This window comes from Electrophorus electricus, chromosome 12, assembly GCF_013358815.1.
Source record: "Electrophorus electricus isolate fEleEle1 chromosome 12, fEleEle1.pri, whole genome shotgun sequence".
NCBI classification, from domain to species: domain Eukaryota; kingdom Metazoa; phylum Chordata; class Actinopteri; order Gymnotiformes; family Gymnotidae; genus Electrophorus; species Electrophorus electricus.
Window position 1 is genome coordinate 3,399,310 of NC_049546.1, and position 16,555 is coordinate 3,415,864.

Consider the following 16,555-nt stretch of genomic DNA (forward strand, 5'->3'; position numbering starts at 1 on the left):
GTTGGTGGGGGCGATGGCGTGTGAGATGGGATAGTGGGGAGCCCACAGCTGTATGCGAGTGCATTCTGCTCTGTCCAGATAAGCCCATTCTTCCCTTCTTTTTCACCTCCCTTTTTTGTCCGTGCGGCGGTGGGTGTCACCCCTGGCCTGGCCTCTTGTTTCTGTGCATCCTGGCAGGAACTAGAACTCTTCTCACTTTTGGGTTAGTCCAGGCAGCATGACCCAGAACTAATGTTTGTTTGCCCAGTCAAAAGCATGATAATAGGGCCAAAGACAAGGTTGCTGTCTTCTTCCTGGAACTTCGGCCATATATGTATGTTGCTGTATATTTTCTCTTACAAACATGTCTGTGGTGGGTTTAGATCTTTTTCAGATGCCCCCCCCCCTTTTTTATCCTTCTTATGAAAATATCATAACTAATAACTTGAATAGGGATTGACACTTAAAAAAAAATAAATCTTAGGATCATTTCTTATTCATCAAGTTATTAGTTAAGAATTAGCCTAAGCTAAAGTAGCCTAAGCAATCTTCTGTGTCCTGCCAGGTCTCAGGCCTACAGTGGTTACCTGGACGACATCATCAGCTACCGCTGGGAGCTGGAGGAGGGCAAGCCTAACCCCCTGAAAGAGGGCTCCTTCGAGGAGCTCACAGTGCGCACACAGGTCGAGCTCCTCCACAGGCTATGTGACTACCGCTTGGACGCTCCTGATGTCTTTGACCTGCTAAAGGTATGACTCGCACAGAGCATGCAAGTAAAGGTGTTGATAATATATGATTAAAGGTGCTCAAAGCATGTTGATGATTAAAGGTGCACCATGCCAAATAATATACATAAAAGGAATATAGCCTAATGATTTGCAGTATAAGATGTTACACGGGCATAAGATGTGGAAACTTTAGCCTTCTCCTATGGGGTGGGGGGGGAGAATCACTCACCTTTCTCCTGTGTAGTGGTCAAAGTACATATGACATGTCTAGCCTCTAAAACAAACTTAGAAACTTCAAAAGGTCACTTGCAGACACTACTGTATTTACCGTATTAGAAAATCACTTGCTATGTTTATAGCCAAATTGCATTTGTCCACTGTTTATCTTTATTACTAACATAGTACTATCTTAATGACTGCCAGCAATCCAATATCATGAAACTTGGAAGTAAAGCACAAATGTATTACTAGGAAAACCCTTTTTCAGCCCTGTTACTGTAAGGTGTGTAGGCGATAGTTTATTACATCTTGCTGTAGAGCGCTGCAGTGTTGTGATACAAGCCTATAAGTTTGATTGACCTGTCTTTTACTGCTCTTCTATTCCCTTTAGGGACTGGATGCAGACAGTTTGCGCGTCGAGCCTCTGGGGCGAGATGGAAATGGTGCCCGTTACTGGTACTTTTACGGTACTCGGATGTACAAAGAAGAGCCTGTGAAAACGAAGCTGTCTGAGCTCTGGTACAGATGGGCGGACGGGACTTCTGATGCCCTGATATGAACCTGTGTGTGGGTGTGGTGTTAATGATCTGGTAGTGCAGATTCATAAAGCGCCCCATTGTCCTTGATTTTGTTTTTATAACAGTGAGACTTCTGAAATGAAATTACCAGAGAGGAAACGCAGAGGAAGACCACCGAAGAGAAAGCCTGAGGAGACCCTACCTGTGTAAAGCCTTTTTTAAATTTTTTTTTTTTTTACTATAACACATTAAAGAGTTTAATGTAGGTACACTTTAAATAAATACAAGCTGCCTAAGCTATTTTACATTCTGATACAAAAAATAATGAAGCAGAAAAAAAAATTCTGTCCTGCTCTCTAATCAGCAACTTCAAATTTCAACACAGTCTGGCTGCATTCACCATTCAATAAATTTCTCTAGTAGAGTTTCAATTTTGCATGTGCACACAGCACATGGAAACAGGTGATGTGCTTCACGTACAAGGAGGGAGGGGCTTTGGTCAAAGGCTTGGTGGGGGGCGCGATGCAGTTCAGAGGGGGACTCCTTTGCAAGCTCTGCCTGGATGATATTGGCACAAACTGTAAAACTGATCACATGAAAGTACGTTAGTCACAACATAAGACCACTGAAATGACTATGTTCACATCTTTGCCTTTGTGGTTTTTTTTTATTCAGCAGGAGGGGTGTTGGAGCCCAAGTCGTGTGTCTTTTTGTAGCGTCAGACGCTGACTGCCTGTGTGTAGAGAGACCACAGTGTTTTGATGCTTTTCATAACAGCATTTTGTGATGATGAAAAACACTTTGGCTGGTGTGGCTTAAGAAAAGCAAAGGGAAGGCGCTTCTGTGCCAGAGCATAAGCTAAGGATATAATGTAATGGCTCCTTTGCTCCGTGGTGTGTTCCAGTGAGGTGGAGGCTCTGACTGTGGAGGAAGATGGAGAGCAGGGTGTGCAGTTGGGTAAAGGTGAGTTACTGTCTCTCCCTGCTGGCCTCTGGGCATGTGATTCAAGTCACATGCTGGCCATAAATCCTGAACACTCCCGCATTCATTCTCTTTAGGCTTTTATCGTGACCGATTATTGCTGACAGATGTTTGGTTGTGATGCAGCTGATCATAGCCAGTTGTTGGCTGCTTTTTTCAAGTACTTTCTGAATTCTTATCAGATAACTTCTTATGATGTCCCACAATTTTGTGAATGTGTGGAATTCCATGATAAATTGACTCAGGCAGGTCTCTCTCGCTCGCTCGCTCTCTCTCTCGCTCTCTCTCTGGTTGTGTGTGTGTGTGCTGTGCCAGAGCGTGAACGCGGGGCCTGGTCTCTGGTTTGTGACACTGAGGAACAGTGGGCCAGGCTGGCTGAGAGCATTAAGGACAAAAGCTCTCCTCAGGACCGCCACCTGTACCGCATCATCACCCAGAACTTCCTGCCTGAGATCAGCAGCATGATTGAACACAGGGTCAGACTCCACTCCTTTATTTACATTTACACCATAAGAAAATGATATGTTTCTAGGCTTAAACACCCATATAGATCCTTAAAGTAGATCAGATTCTACAATCACACCATAGATAATGAGGTTCTGTAAATGCAGAAGTGAATGGTCTCCGGGGTTTGCCAGTACCAGTTTTCTTTTTGTAAGGTAGATGCAGGTGCATGCTGTTTAACTGGTCTGCACTCGCCCAGAATGTCCCAGCCTGGTTTGTCCAGAATGGGGCCGCAGGGTCTACTGGTCTCATCTGGTCTCATCTGCAGGGGCGGGGCAGAGCAGCTGCTCCCAGAGCTCCTCAGGCGTGTTCAAGCTGAGTGAGGATTTTCACGGGAATTTTGCTTTCAAACCTCCCCCAAAATCAGCAACTGACAGTAAACAAGACTAGCTGCTATTCAAATCTGAATGTTTCTATTAGCCTTTTACTTTAGCTGGCAGTTAGTAAATTTGCGATGACTTGCTGCTTATGTGTTTAATGGAAATGGAGTATTAATGCCTGTGTTGCTATAGGTGCCTCACTCAGGTTGATTAACCTGATGTAAACATGCTTGCTGCGAAAATGTTTAGCAGACTGCAGTAGAGTGGCTGTCATCTATCCAATGTGTTTGCCTTCACCTCTGAAATGTGGGCCATGCATGGAGAAGTAATATGCACAATTACCACAGATGGACAGAGTGGTCCGTCTTTCATAACCCTGACACAGGGCAATCACACACCCACTCGGAGAGCCCTGTTTGAGATAATCCATCCAGCCTGTGACACGAGGCAGGCTCTCACCTTGAGGCACACCGGAGCCCTGTGATTGATGGCGTGTGGCCGGGTTGTTGACCTCTTAAGTGGCGACTCTAGAGGTGGTCCAACTCGCCCTGCTGCAGTAAGTGCTGTGTGGTAATGCACCAAGCGCTGCTCCACTGATGATGATGATGATGATGACGATGATGATGGCAGGGCCTGAATGACATTCCATGCCGTCACGGCCGTGAGCCGCAGTCACCATGGATACAGCCTGCCTTGCTGACCCCCCCCCCCCCCACTGCTCTATCCTAGCGTCTGCTCAAGGTTGAGCTCATCTGCGGAGGGGCTATGTGACTGAGGCCAAGGTCCTGGCTGACATGCACAACAAGGTGCTCACGGTGGTTTCTCTGAGTGCTATGACTGACTAGGAAAGGTATTTGCTGTCTTCCACATAGGCCTTACACAGGAGTTAAGGCAAGGCAACATTCACACCCTTAAAGTTTGTGTGAGTTCTTCATTCTTTACTGGTTGTAATTAATTTCATAGTTTAGCGATTGGAGGCTTTGAATCATATGCACAGAATAGTACAAAGGGAAATGATAGATAGCAACTTGCAGCTGATTGGATACAAACCGGAACTGTATCACTTTAGTAATTGTGCGTTCACAGAAAAATTAGTGTGGTTTTTTTTTTTTTTTTTTTTTTTTTTTTTTTTTTTTGCTTGTTTTGTTTTTCATAGCATGGTGGTTTTATTACGTCTGAGTGGATGTTTTTTGATTCTGAAGTGGCTGTGCGCAGGATATCCAGCTTGGCCTTGGAGAACTTTTAAGCCTTGTTTAAATACTCTCCACATGCCTGTGGTTATTTTAAAAGAGAGTAGTAAAGTCATTGTTGATGGGTAGAAAATTTCATTTTGAAAATTGATGGATTTGTTAGTCTACATTTACCTCCTGCTGGCGTGAACAAAGGGGAGCTCGGACAGAGCATGCCTTTACTCCTGTGACCTCTTTGACACCCCGGCACTCTTAACGTGCTCCCCTGGGAGAGGGAGAGGGAGATGAATGTCCTGACGAGAATATTCCTCCACAGGAGCGAGAGCAGCAGAAGAAGCTGTCGAATCCTCCGGTGCGTAACTCCCAGCGCCTGTCTGAGAAATGCATCAGCAGAGATGAGGATGTAACTATAAAGCTTCTACTTCTAAAAACTACTCTGTCCTATGCATTTTAAATATTAAGTCTTGTCAGAAAATTAATGGTCTTGTTACTGTGTGTGTGTAATAGGAGAACCTGAAGGCCATTTATGAGGTGGATCTGAAGCAAAGAGAGGAGGACCTGGACAGACAGGTTCTCCTTGCAGAGCAGCGGCGGGAAGAGGAGCGGCTCCTCCGAGAGGAGAGAGAGCGTGAGGAGCTGGAGCGGGCCAAAGCAGCCGAGGGTACGTACACACCCCAGCATTCATGTGCTCCCGCAGGCCGGAGCAGCCAGAAGCCGGATCACATACCTGCCCGTACTCTCCTGTCTGCACAGGGGGCATTGACATGCCTGCCTTTAGCACAAGGCCAGTTTAATCGCACGAAGAGCCAAGCTGGGCCGGAAACTCCCCAACCTCGCCCGTCACCTAAAACTCCCTACGCTCCACTCTGCTATCGTCTGTCAGAGGCTTAATGAACTCCTGATTGGGGATGTGCCGGCGGGCCGCTCTCCTCGTTAATATATAATGGATGAAGGCTGGGTCCTGTGGAGCTCTCTGACCGATCCTTCCCCAAACCTCTTTAATCTGCTCAGCAGGGTGTGCCTCCCGCAGCCTTTCAGAGAAGCACAGAAAGCACCTCGGCCCTTTGTCACCCGAGCCTTTTGATCAAGTTTGCCTTCTAAAGATGCTCATTGAATCACTCATTTGACTCCTCTCTTGTTAGCTTGGTTCTTAATCACTTGGCAAGAGCAGAGCAAGTAAATAACAGGTGCTTTGGAGACTCGTGTGGGTTTTGTTTGTTGAGGATTGGTGTGGGCGCGTGCGTGCGGGTGTGTGCTTGCGAGCGCGTGCTTGCTGTGGTGCGTGCGTGGGCGTACGAGTGCGCGCGCGTGTTTTTGCTGAAAGGATTATGTTCGTATGCCTGCTGACAGGTTTGTGTGTTTATGTGGGTGTGTTCACATGTGGGGGTTTGTCTGTGTGTCTCCATCCAGAGCGCGCGAGGAGGAGGAAGCAGCGAGAGGAGAGGGCCTGGCTCCTATCACAGGGGAAGGAGCTTCCTGCCGAGCTGCTCCACCTGGAGCCTCATTCCCCCGTTCACCGCACTCGCCACACCAAGGAGCTGTAAGAGCTCTTTGTGCAGCAGCCCCTCTACCACACGGCCAGTCACACGGCTGTGCCATCACACCCCCGCCGTGCTCCATGTTTAAACTTGAGATGAGCATCATTTACAACTGCAACTGCACTGTTGGATGTGTGTGGCACAGCAGTCGAGATTTGTTGGGATTCTTTAATACTGTTCCCATTATTTACACTGGTACAGTTCTTTGCTAAATGCAACCATTACTGTTTATATCTTGGTGAATATTGGGATTGTGTCCTGAGCCATGGTCTAGGACATGCTTTTGTCCTAGAGACACTCTCTGTTCTTTGAATTAATCTGTCACTTTATATTTATTAATTTATAATTTTACAATGTAAATACCCCAATCATGCATTCATTTTCCAGTGCATATGGAGTACTTGTTTTTCTCCTAAGTGGGTTCATTGTTCCCTCACTTCCAGTTCTCTCTTTCTGTTTAAGTTACGACATTGATGACGATTATGCCGCTTTGTACAAAGGTTGGTATCTGTGGCCTGCTCTGGGCCATCAGCACAATACACGTTTCCTCATTCGTCGCCTGCAGAGGTTTCTCTGCTCTAATGCTGCTTTACTCCCCTTCCCACTTTGTCTGTCTCTCTCTCTCCCTCTCTCTCTCTCTTTCCCCCTCACGCTGTCTAACCCCTGCCTGTCTCTCCCTCTCTCTGTCCAACCCGTTTTTCTCTCTGCCCCCTCCCCCCCTCTCTCTCTGTCCTACCCCATATCTCTCTCTTTCTCCTTGACCCCCCACTGCTCTCTCCCCACTTCCCCCTCCATCTATCGTTCTGTCTTTCCCTCCCTCTCTTGCCCTCTCTCAGTGCTGGAGGCTCTGAAGGCTCACAAAGATGCCTGGCCCTTCATGGAGCCTGTGGATGAATCCTATGCCCCGAACTATCATGACATCATTCAGGTGGGCGTCTGTCATTTTTGCCTGGACCGTTCAAACTCCTTTGTCTTGAAGCATTTAATCGTCTCTACATCATTAGGTTGTCATTAACACTCTTGTCTGTATTGATGACATTTATGGATTGGAGTCGGCTCTTTTGAATGTTCATGGTTCTTGGGGAAATATTTCCTTTCCTTTCCTATGTACCTCTTCCTCCAGACTCCAATGGATCTGTCCACCATTGAGAGAAAGCTAAATGAAGGAGAATATGTTGCCAAGGAGGAGTTTGTGGCAGATGTGAAGCTCATGTTTGAGAACTGCCTGGAGTACAATGGGGAAGAGAGTGGTAACTGCACTGTGTATAGTTTTACAATTATGAATATGGATTGCCAAAAAAAAGCATGTAGATTTTTAAGAATGCTGACTGCTTAAAATTGTGTGAGTGTGTGTGAGTGTGTGTGTGCATGTGTTCAGCCGCTGACAGTGATTAATGGAGAGTGATTGAGCTGTCCTCCAGTGTGCTAGGTCCTGCAGCGCTACACAGACATTCCTTCCCTCTCCCCCCCCCCCCTCTGTGGAGCCATCCATCTGTCAGAATGGTCTCCCCACCCCCCCATTGGTGGGGGCTGCAGGGTCAGGGGTCAACTGTGGCTGTGTGACCTGGTCAGTGGACCAGCTCGGATAGCAGGGGTGTGTGCGTGCACGCGTGCGCAGACTCGCACATGCACGCACATGCCCGTTTTTTTTTTTGTTTTGTTTTTTGTTTTTTTTGTGTGTCTGTGTGTTTTCACATTGACAAGTTAAATGGATGAGTTGTGTCTGTGTATTTTGTGGTTTCCTCAGAGTACACAATAATGGCGGAGTCCCTGGAGCGCTGTTTCAGCAGGGCTCTGTTGAAACACTTCCCCTCTGAGGATGGCGACACTGACGAGGAGTTTCATGTGAGTGCCAAGGACGACCGTGAGCGCAAGGAGAAGAAGAAGGGCAAGGGCAGCCGGCACTCTGGGCCCGAGAGCCTGATCCGGGCCACTGAACAGGTGCAGAAACGTAAAGTGCCCAGCAGCTTTAAAGGAGGCAGCTCTCTCCAAGAAAATGGACCCAAGCTTGCTCCTCTACCCCCGGCATTCCACGGGTCTTCGCACACCCAGAATGTTCTGTCTCGATCCGGGAATGACCCACGGGCTGCTACGTACCACCCTGCCCAACAGGCAAGATCCAGTCACTGCTGTTGACCCTCTAATGGAAACTTTTTTTCTTTTTTTCTTTTTTCTTTTCAAGGAATAGGAAATTTTATTTTTTTTTCCTCCATGCAGCCATTTTAAAGACAAATGATATAAAACAAATGTTTAAAACAAATAATGCATTTTAGGTGAAACTGTTTTAGGAAACTTCCTAGTTCTGCGCATGAAGATGTGGAAGGAATCAGTATGAAAAGACAAGCTTATGTAGAATTGTTTTTAAGCACTTTAGATATTCATGAAGACATACCTGTAACTAGGTGAAAATTAGGTGGGGAATAAGACTAGAGTAAAATGTGGATGATGTATTAATTGCAGAGGGAACATGACATTCATAACTTCTTTTAAGCCCTGATAAAAAGACAACTTTGTTTCGTTATGTAATACAAAACAGCTCCAGCGGCCTCCTGGTCTTCCAGCACCAGGTATGTATGGCCAGCGTATGATGATGGACCATCGATACCCATACCCAGGCCAGAGAACTCTCATGCCTGGTGGCCCAGGAGAGCACACATCCCAGCGCATGCCTCATTACAACATGCAGGTATGACCCTTCTTAAGAGCCTGTTTGACACTTTATAGATGGTCTGTATAAGGATGTGGTCATTGTGGTGATTGTCAGTGTTATAATTGAGACTTAAGCACTAAGTCTGCAGTCCTTTAAAGTAATACCAAGACCAAATGTAAGCTTAAAAAGTAGTAGTCAATGTTGGAATTATTCAGATTACTTGCATCCAACAGGTGCATTTTGCTTTGTTAAATTGCTTTATCCTTAAGATGAAATATATGGGGCTTTCCATGGTAATTTTTATGGTTCCTTGTTCTTGCCTTTCTGTGCTCATTAATAGTTGTGTTCCATCTACCCCGTTACAGGGTCCATCTGTAAATGGTCCACACCTTGGTCCCCAATACAGAATAGGACCTGAAGCACGACACCTTCAGCCTCAACATCAGCAGCATTCTTACATTGGACCCACTCATGGCCCGTCTTTGGGCCCAAGACCGATGGCCTTACAGTCTGGAGGCCTGTGTACCCCTCCATCCGAGGGCAACATGTTCCCGCCTCGCCAACACCCTGATGGGCAACCCATGCACCCCATGGGGAACAACTTCCCTAGACCCGGTGTACCCATGCACAACTCCTACACGCCCTATGGACCTCACCCAGCTTCCTACAATGCTTGGCCCAGCACACATCATCAGGCACAGCAGCAGCCTGGAGGGTCTATGATGCAGGAGCAGCCTATGAGCAGTCAGCACCCTTATGGTCATGGTATGATGCGACCCCCGCACAACACTGGATATCCCCCGGCTAACGGCCCTTACAGGATGTCTGCGGTCAGCTCACCGGGGCCCATGGTGCCCCGCCCTCCCATGACCCCTCAAGACTCCAGGCCACATGTGGGCTCCATGATGGACAGCCCAGAGATGATCGCCCTGCAGCAGCTGTCGGCCTCGTCGTCCCGACGCAGTGTGGGCCCCTATCAGCCTCCTCAAGCAAGCAATGCCAGCACTGCAAATGCACCTGAGAACCAGCACTCCAGGCCTGGTGGAGATGCCGCAGAAAGCCAAGTTGCAGACAGAGTGCCCAAAGGTAGGAAAGTGCTCTCTAGCATTCTTAATACCTCCTTCCAACCTTATTAATGATTTTGCTTTTTCTAACAGTGTTAATATTACTAGTCTGGTAGTGTTATGTGAATTAAGTTATATTAATAAATCTATTAATACTATATCAATATATTAATCAAGTTAATATTTCATTTGTTAGAGCAACATTGCACTTTTGGGTAAAGATCCTTGCCTAGGTGGGGAAAAGCAGTGAACAGTATAACATATATTTTCCAAGCGTTTCACATCTATTTTATTCTGACAGGTTCAGGCCTTGATTTGGCAGCTAAACATCCGAATGAGGTGCCCAATGGTCCACCTCGCCTTGTCCCTGCTGAACAGTCAGAACCACCCAATAGGGTCCAGCAGAGTCCCATTGACCCAGAGTGGGGGAGATCTCCTCCTAGCAACACCTTAGCCGAGCTGCCTCCAGGTGTGCTGTCCACACCAAAAAAAGACCTGCCCCAACTGAAGGGAGATGACCATGGACAAATAATTCTCTCAGTGCCCAACAGCAGTCCCCAGGCCACTTGCCAAAATGGCACACAATCAGATTCCCAGTTGCAGAAGTCTCGGGATTCCTCTTTGCTCTCTTCCTATAATGATTCTGCGGAGGTTCCTCAGAAAGCCCCAGAAGAAATGCCCCGGCATCCCTCTCAACAAATGCCTCCAACTGCCCTTCCACAGTTCTCCCAACATGGCCTTTCACACTTGCCCCAAAGTATTGCTCATCAATTGTTACCGAGTCCCCCTCAGCAAGCTCATCAGGATATGTACTCTCACAATAGACCTGCACACATGTCTCCCAACACCCCTCAACAGATGCCCCTGAACGGACCAGTCCAAGGCCCGCAGGCTGGTCCTGTCCATGGCATGCCGCAGACTGTGCCTCAGGGCTCCCAGCCTGGAGCTCAGCAGCCAGCCACCTTCACCTCTCTGCCTCCAAGTCACCCTGTATCCCAGCCACTTGCTCAGCCCTCCACTGCTGACCGAGGAGACCAAAGGCCCAGTGAACCCTACTCGTGAACCTGGGGGGCAGCAACCCGGACACCAGTGCTGCTCCTACCAATTCCAGCGGTTACTACAAAGGGCAACCTTTCAGTCCAGATTCACAGACCCAGACGAGCAGGCCAGAGATACCCCTGCCCCATGGACAGACGCCAGCAAGCCACGCTCATGGTTCAGAGAGCAACTCTGTGGCTCAGTATGGCATGGGAACTCCGGCGCCCCCACATTACGGCCAATATGTGGGCATACCACCACCTCCCTCTGGCCGCCTGCCCTACCCGCCACCTCAGTCTATGAGCCCTCATCACAATCCTTACCCTCCCTATCATCAGCAAGGTGGTACATATCAGTATCGTGTGGGTCCCCAGCACCCTCAAGCTCATCCCAGTATGCATGCTCCTTTCCAGCACCAGCAGCAGTACTATACTCTGCAACAGCAGAATGCTAGGCCTGGTTTTTCAGCTGGAGAGTGGCCTAGACCTCAGTACCCACTTCGCCACCCCACAATGCCCAACTCTTACCCGACCGCAGCAGGTGTCGGTGTCAATGGTCGGCAGAGGGAGAATACCATGTCACCTCTGGGCTCGGAGGGCTCTGGTGGCAGTCTGATGTCCCCAAGTCCTCTCCCTGACGGGCCACAGGGCAGCTCTGCCGAGAGTCGGGATGGTGGCAGCCCGGCGAAACAGGCCCGGATGGAGGACGGTTCTGACCGGCCTGAAAGCCCTAAAGAGCTCCTGGATCTGGACAGTCACAACGCGGCGAACCGCCGTCGCACTTCTGCCCAGCCCGTGCACCACTACCCCTATGACCCGAGAGCCATGCATCCTAGCATGCAGCAGGGCGGTGCTCCCCCACCCCACATCATGCCTGGTGGGCCATACACTAGACCACAGCACCCCAGTGGACATTTTGCCCCTCAGCATCCCCACCCACACCTGATGGAGGCCCTGCAGCGACCCCAGCACCTGTCTTTTCCCCCCAACCAGACCCGCATGGCCATGTACACACACGGCCAGGCTGCAGGTCACTTCCATGGCATGATGGTACCCCAGAGAAGCATGGTGCCCGAACATTTATTTCATCCCAGGTAAAGAAGTGAACATTTCTGAGAATGATGGTTGGTTGTTTTTAAAAATGACTTTAGAGTTCTATGCAGTAGTTTTCCCAAGTTCAGGTTAGCTTCAAGTTTGTGTCCCATCTATTCCAACTGTCACTGGTTTATAAAATAATGCATTAATGCAGCCTAGTAGGGCCCAGTGTACAAATAAATAGTTCTCCTTTAAAAAGTGTTATTTAAATAACATTATGATTCAGTACAACTTGAGCAATTGAGGGGTAAGGGCCTTGCTAAATGGCCCAGCAGAGGCAACTTGGCAGTGGTGGGGCTTGAACCAACAACCTTCCAATTACAAGGCAAGTACCTTAACCACTGAGCTACCCCATTCATTTTAACCCATTCAGCAGGTCTTTAAAGAAAATAAAGTAATTGAATCTAAATGATCACTCCTGTAAAGCTTTCCATCCAGCAAGATGTTAGATCAATGAAAAATTTATATAGACCATCAGTGTTTTTGAACATCATTCTGGCATTTGAAGTACCACAATAAGTAATTTTTTATGAATAGTGAACATCATCTAATATAAAACAAATGGTAGGCTTCTGTATATTTAATATTTTAGTATGAAGGAAGAAAACTTGGAAAAGAGATTTGATTGCAATGTTCTATGAGCTTGGAGGCGTCCTGTTCTATTGAGAGAAACTCCTCACCATTGGCTATATATTAAAACAATGACAGGTGATATTAGCAATGTTGGCATTTGATTTTTAAAACAAGAGGTGTGAAAATTGATATTGAAAACATTGATGCCATATGGTATTGCTGAGCTGGAAAGGTATGATGGGTAAAATCCAAAAAAAATTCAAACATGGTGACAATAACACACTGTTTATACAAGAACCTGGGAACATGTTGCTGAGCTGTTTGGAGTTTTCTTTACACAGGGGGAACGAGGCTAATTTTTCCAACTCATGAACATAACATGCTTGTTATGTGGCCAAGATTTCCATACAAATCCACAGTGTGAGGGTACACTTTTCCTTCTTTTATTTCTACACAGGAGATTTAAACAAGCGTGGAGTAGCTTAAACACACTCTGCAGAAGCGTGTGATCAGTGCATGCTGATCAATGCCTTATCAGGCTGATCTGTTTTTTGTTGTTGTTTTTTTTTTTTAACCTGCACATTCACTCCTGGGTGTCTCTTGTGTGACAGGCAGCACATGAGAGGTGCAGCAGCTCCCAGTGGACCTGGCAGTAAACGGGGAGTGTGAAAGGTGAGGGCAGACGCTTCTCCCTTTGCACCACAGCATTGCGCAGCTGCTTTTGGGTTTCCAGCACCACATTGCGTGTTGTCGAGTTTCATTCCAGTCTCAGTGTTGTGTGAAAGTATACTGGAAAGGAAGGACAGCCACATGATGTATTGAAACCTGATGTTTCGGTACAATTGTTTCAAATTCACTTCCCTTTTCTGGGAAACTGCTGCCTTTTTTAACAATATCTCTTTCTTTAAATTCTTAAAAACCTTTGTCTTGCTGTTTATTCTAATTAGTTCATAAAATAAAAAAAAACAAAAAAACAAAAAACTTTCCTGTTCTAGTAGATTAATCAGAAATGACCCATTTCTTCAACTGAAAAAAAAAACCAACAAAAAAAAAAACCACGGTCCTACTCTTGATGTGTCAAAGAAAAAAGATGTTTCATAGGAGAGCGCGTGCATCATTATTTATTTGTTTTATGTGTTGTAGAACAGCAGTAAGTGCCGCTTTGGCTGGATTGGATGCCATCCTACAGTGACGGGTGAGCGCCGCAGGCCTCGATGGCAACTGCTGAAGAGCATGGAAATTTACACTCTGCTTCGTGCTCATCTACTATTGGACCTCCCTGTTGAAACCTGTTCAGAACTGCAGCTGGCTCACTGTACATATGGTCTTTTCTTGTGAGAGCCCAGGACTGCAAGAAAACTGCACTTTGTTGGCATGAAGCCTCCGTCTGACCTCTTTCCTGTAGGAACTACAGCCCCCAGGCTCCCTTGCTTGCACATCTAAAAGGAAAGTGATCAGAAACGGGATGTCACCCCTGAGAAGCTTGAGGGGTCATAAGTTAACTTGGTGTTCTTTTCCAAAGTTAAACTCAGGTGTTGAAGGCACTTGTAGACTGTAAAAAGTCCTCAAGAGGCTTCCAATCCCCATTGACACACTGGAAACTGTGTTGCCTTTTGCATTTTCATTGAATGGTGTGTGTAGTTGTCTGTGTGGGTGGCAGTGTGTCTGTGTGTGTGAGAGAGCTATATTAGATTTACTAAAATGATAGCATAAGGGGGCACTGAGAGGATCACCTGTTCTGTAGGAATACAGCCCATCTGGACCAGTGGTCTTGGCTCAAGTAGCCATCTCCATCTGAACTGTACCAGAATTTTCATCTGCTTCTGATGTGTTATGCATCATTCAACTCTGCCTTTGCTCGAAGAATGTGTTTGACTTCCTGGACTCACAGAGAACCTAGCTGCTCCTGTTCATATGCACTAGAGATAGTCTTTAATACTGGAAATAGTGGCCTTGGACTTCAAGTAGATGTGTGCTACTATGTATATATGATTCTATATCACATCTCTTATCTGAGATTTCCCCCACTGATCTCTGAGCTGTAATGCATGTTTTGTGAATCACTTCATGTGTCCTGCTAGTTTATATATTCCTCAGAATGAAAAGGGGTTTTTAAAGTGTGAAAGACTCACTCACTCTTAAACTTTTTGTAATGTATAATAATTTGGGGTTCCTTCACCTGTCTCAAAAACCTTCACGTAGAAGGAAGTTGTGAGTTTAAGTTTAAACAGCTTCTTTCAGAAAAGAGTGTCTCATGTACAACTGTGAACGCAGTTGGCACACCCATGGGGATGTTTAGGACAGAGTTGAATAGGAAATGATTTTATATTTTGGTGCTTCCTCTTTCACAGTTCAGTGTGATGTACTGTACGAGCTCAGGGTGTCGTGCTTTTAATACGGGTATTAGCAAATTAATTATTCAGAGGGACATGACATTGGCAAGAAAACAAGATTGGAACTGTGACAATGAATTGACCTTGATTTTACCTGAAGGCAGTTTTTAAATAACTTTAATTACACTATAAACAATTTAAATGTTTAAGTGTTTTTATTTACAGCTTTTTGTGTGCAAGAAACAAAGAAATGCTGTCATCAAACTTAATTGGATACGAGTCTTTATTATTATGTATTTTTGAGTTGTTTTTTTCTAGGCAACATAGGAGTTGGCATTCCTATCTGTTCTCACTGATTCATGTGACAGCTGCCCTAACTTGTGCATCATGCCAGATTTTTTTTTTTTTTTTTTTTTTTTTTTTTTTTTACTGGGCATTAAAATTTGACAGCTCTTTGCCGATTACTGCAAATATATCTACCTCATAAATGTAGAGTCTGGCGTGCTTGGCGCAGCCTCCCCCCCCCCACTTTAAAAAAAAATTGATATTAAATAAACACTGCATAAGCCTTAATTTTTCTAATCAGGAGCAAAACCTAACTGCGTCATTACACCAGTGGCAAGTTTGAACATGGCTTTCTTAACCTGTTGTGTGCATTCCTCATGTTGAACGTTGGCATGATTCACAGCTGCATCTGAGAGAACAGGAATGTCCTTGTTCCAGCTGTGGAGCTGATGACTGCAAGCTCACTGCCACCACTACAAGGTTTTAGCAAATTTAGGACCAGATCTAATGGAAGGACTTCACGTCGATCATGAGCCCAGCCATCAGAAGCTCCGCGTGCAGTCATGTCTAACTTGGCTCCGCCGCCGAGCCTTGTGGTTCTGCATACATGTAGTGTGTCTGCCAATGATGTTCATGCATGGCAAAAGGGGAGAGAGACGGCAGAACAAATTTCTAGCAGCTCTGGGCTAGCCTAAGCATCACCCTGCATTACTGTGCCAGCCTTTCTGGCCTCGATAGGGAATCATCATTTTAGCAGTAGACGAGATGTTCTCTGAGATGTACTCTCATGTGATAGGTTGAGCTAGTTTTTATTGCCTATGAGGTTGTGAATTTTGCTGTGTACAGATTTGTTTTTGTACTTGTGTCTGGGACTGATTGGCATTTACTGATTGTGTCATCCCCCACTATCCGCTGTCGGTCTTTCTGTCTACACTAGTGAAATTACTATAGTTGGTTAAATATAAATCATATTTATTTGTTGTTGTTTTACAATTTTGTGTATTGTTTTGGGCTTGTTTTTATATAATTGTTTCTTTTTCTTTTCTTCCTTTTTTTTTTTTTAAACAGTTGACAATACCTCAGTAGCACAACAGCATCAAAAAGACTCTTGTATGTTTCATTTTAATGTGAAGTTTACAAGTTCTTATCTGACTGACAGATTATTTTGGAAATGGACCGAAGTGTTTTCTATAATGTACGTTTCTTAGAATAAATTAACTTCATGGAGTTTTGCTCTTCTCTTGAAATCCTCACTCTGTGTTAGTGAACACCTGTTTGATAATCCGATGACCTTTAATTCTGGTGAAACTGTTTAAACAAACCTATTAAATGTTTAGTTCTTCTCTACATTGCAGCCAGTACAAATGTTCCCCTAATCTTAAGGAATTGTGCTGAACGAATGTAATTATTCTACACTTTAAATGTTTGCGTAACACTGTTGTATAATAAAGACAGAAAAATAGATTTGTAAACCTTTCACCAAATCAGTGAGACGTACTTAAGGTTGCTCACGTGTCACTTTTTTACCCGTGATACACTTA

At 45.7% G+C, this 16,555-nt stretch overlaps 1 protein-coding gene across 1 annotated transcript in view; it reads left to right on the top strand.

Moving 5' to 3' along the window:
- LOC113589248 (cat eye syndrome critical region protein 2) overlaps positions 1 to 16,242 on the top strand; it is a 33,226-nt gene extending 16,984 nt beyond the window's left edge. The window contains 18 exon segments of the mRNA XM_027028804.2: positions 545 to 728; positions 1,318 to 1,445; positions 1,570 to 1,650; positions 2,349 to 2,407; positions 2,741 to 2,901; positions 4,756 to 4,842; positions 4,947 to 5,100; positions 5,850 to 5,979; positions 6,440 to 6,477; positions 6,814 to 6,905; positions 7,101 to 7,227; positions 7,725 to 8,089; positions 8,514 to 8,663; positions 8,993 to 9,713; positions 9,993 to 10,748; positions 10,751 to 11,822; positions 13,008 to 13,068; positions 13,540 to 16,242. Of these exon segments, the coding sequence (XP_026884605.2) occupies positions 545 to 728; positions 1,318 to 1,445; positions 1,570 to 1,650; positions 2,349 to 2,407; positions 2,741 to 2,901; positions 4,756 to 4,842; positions 4,947 to 5,100; positions 5,850 to 5,979; positions 6,440 to 6,477; positions 6,814 to 6,905; positions 7,101 to 7,227; positions 7,725 to 8,089; positions 8,514 to 8,663; positions 8,993 to 9,713; positions 9,993 to 10,748; positions 10,751 to 11,822; positions 13,008 to 13,065 (4,363 nt within the window). The 3' untranslated portion in view covers positions 13,066 to 13,068; positions 13,540 to 16,242.
- Positions 16,243 to 16,555: the final 313 nt, after the last annotated feature.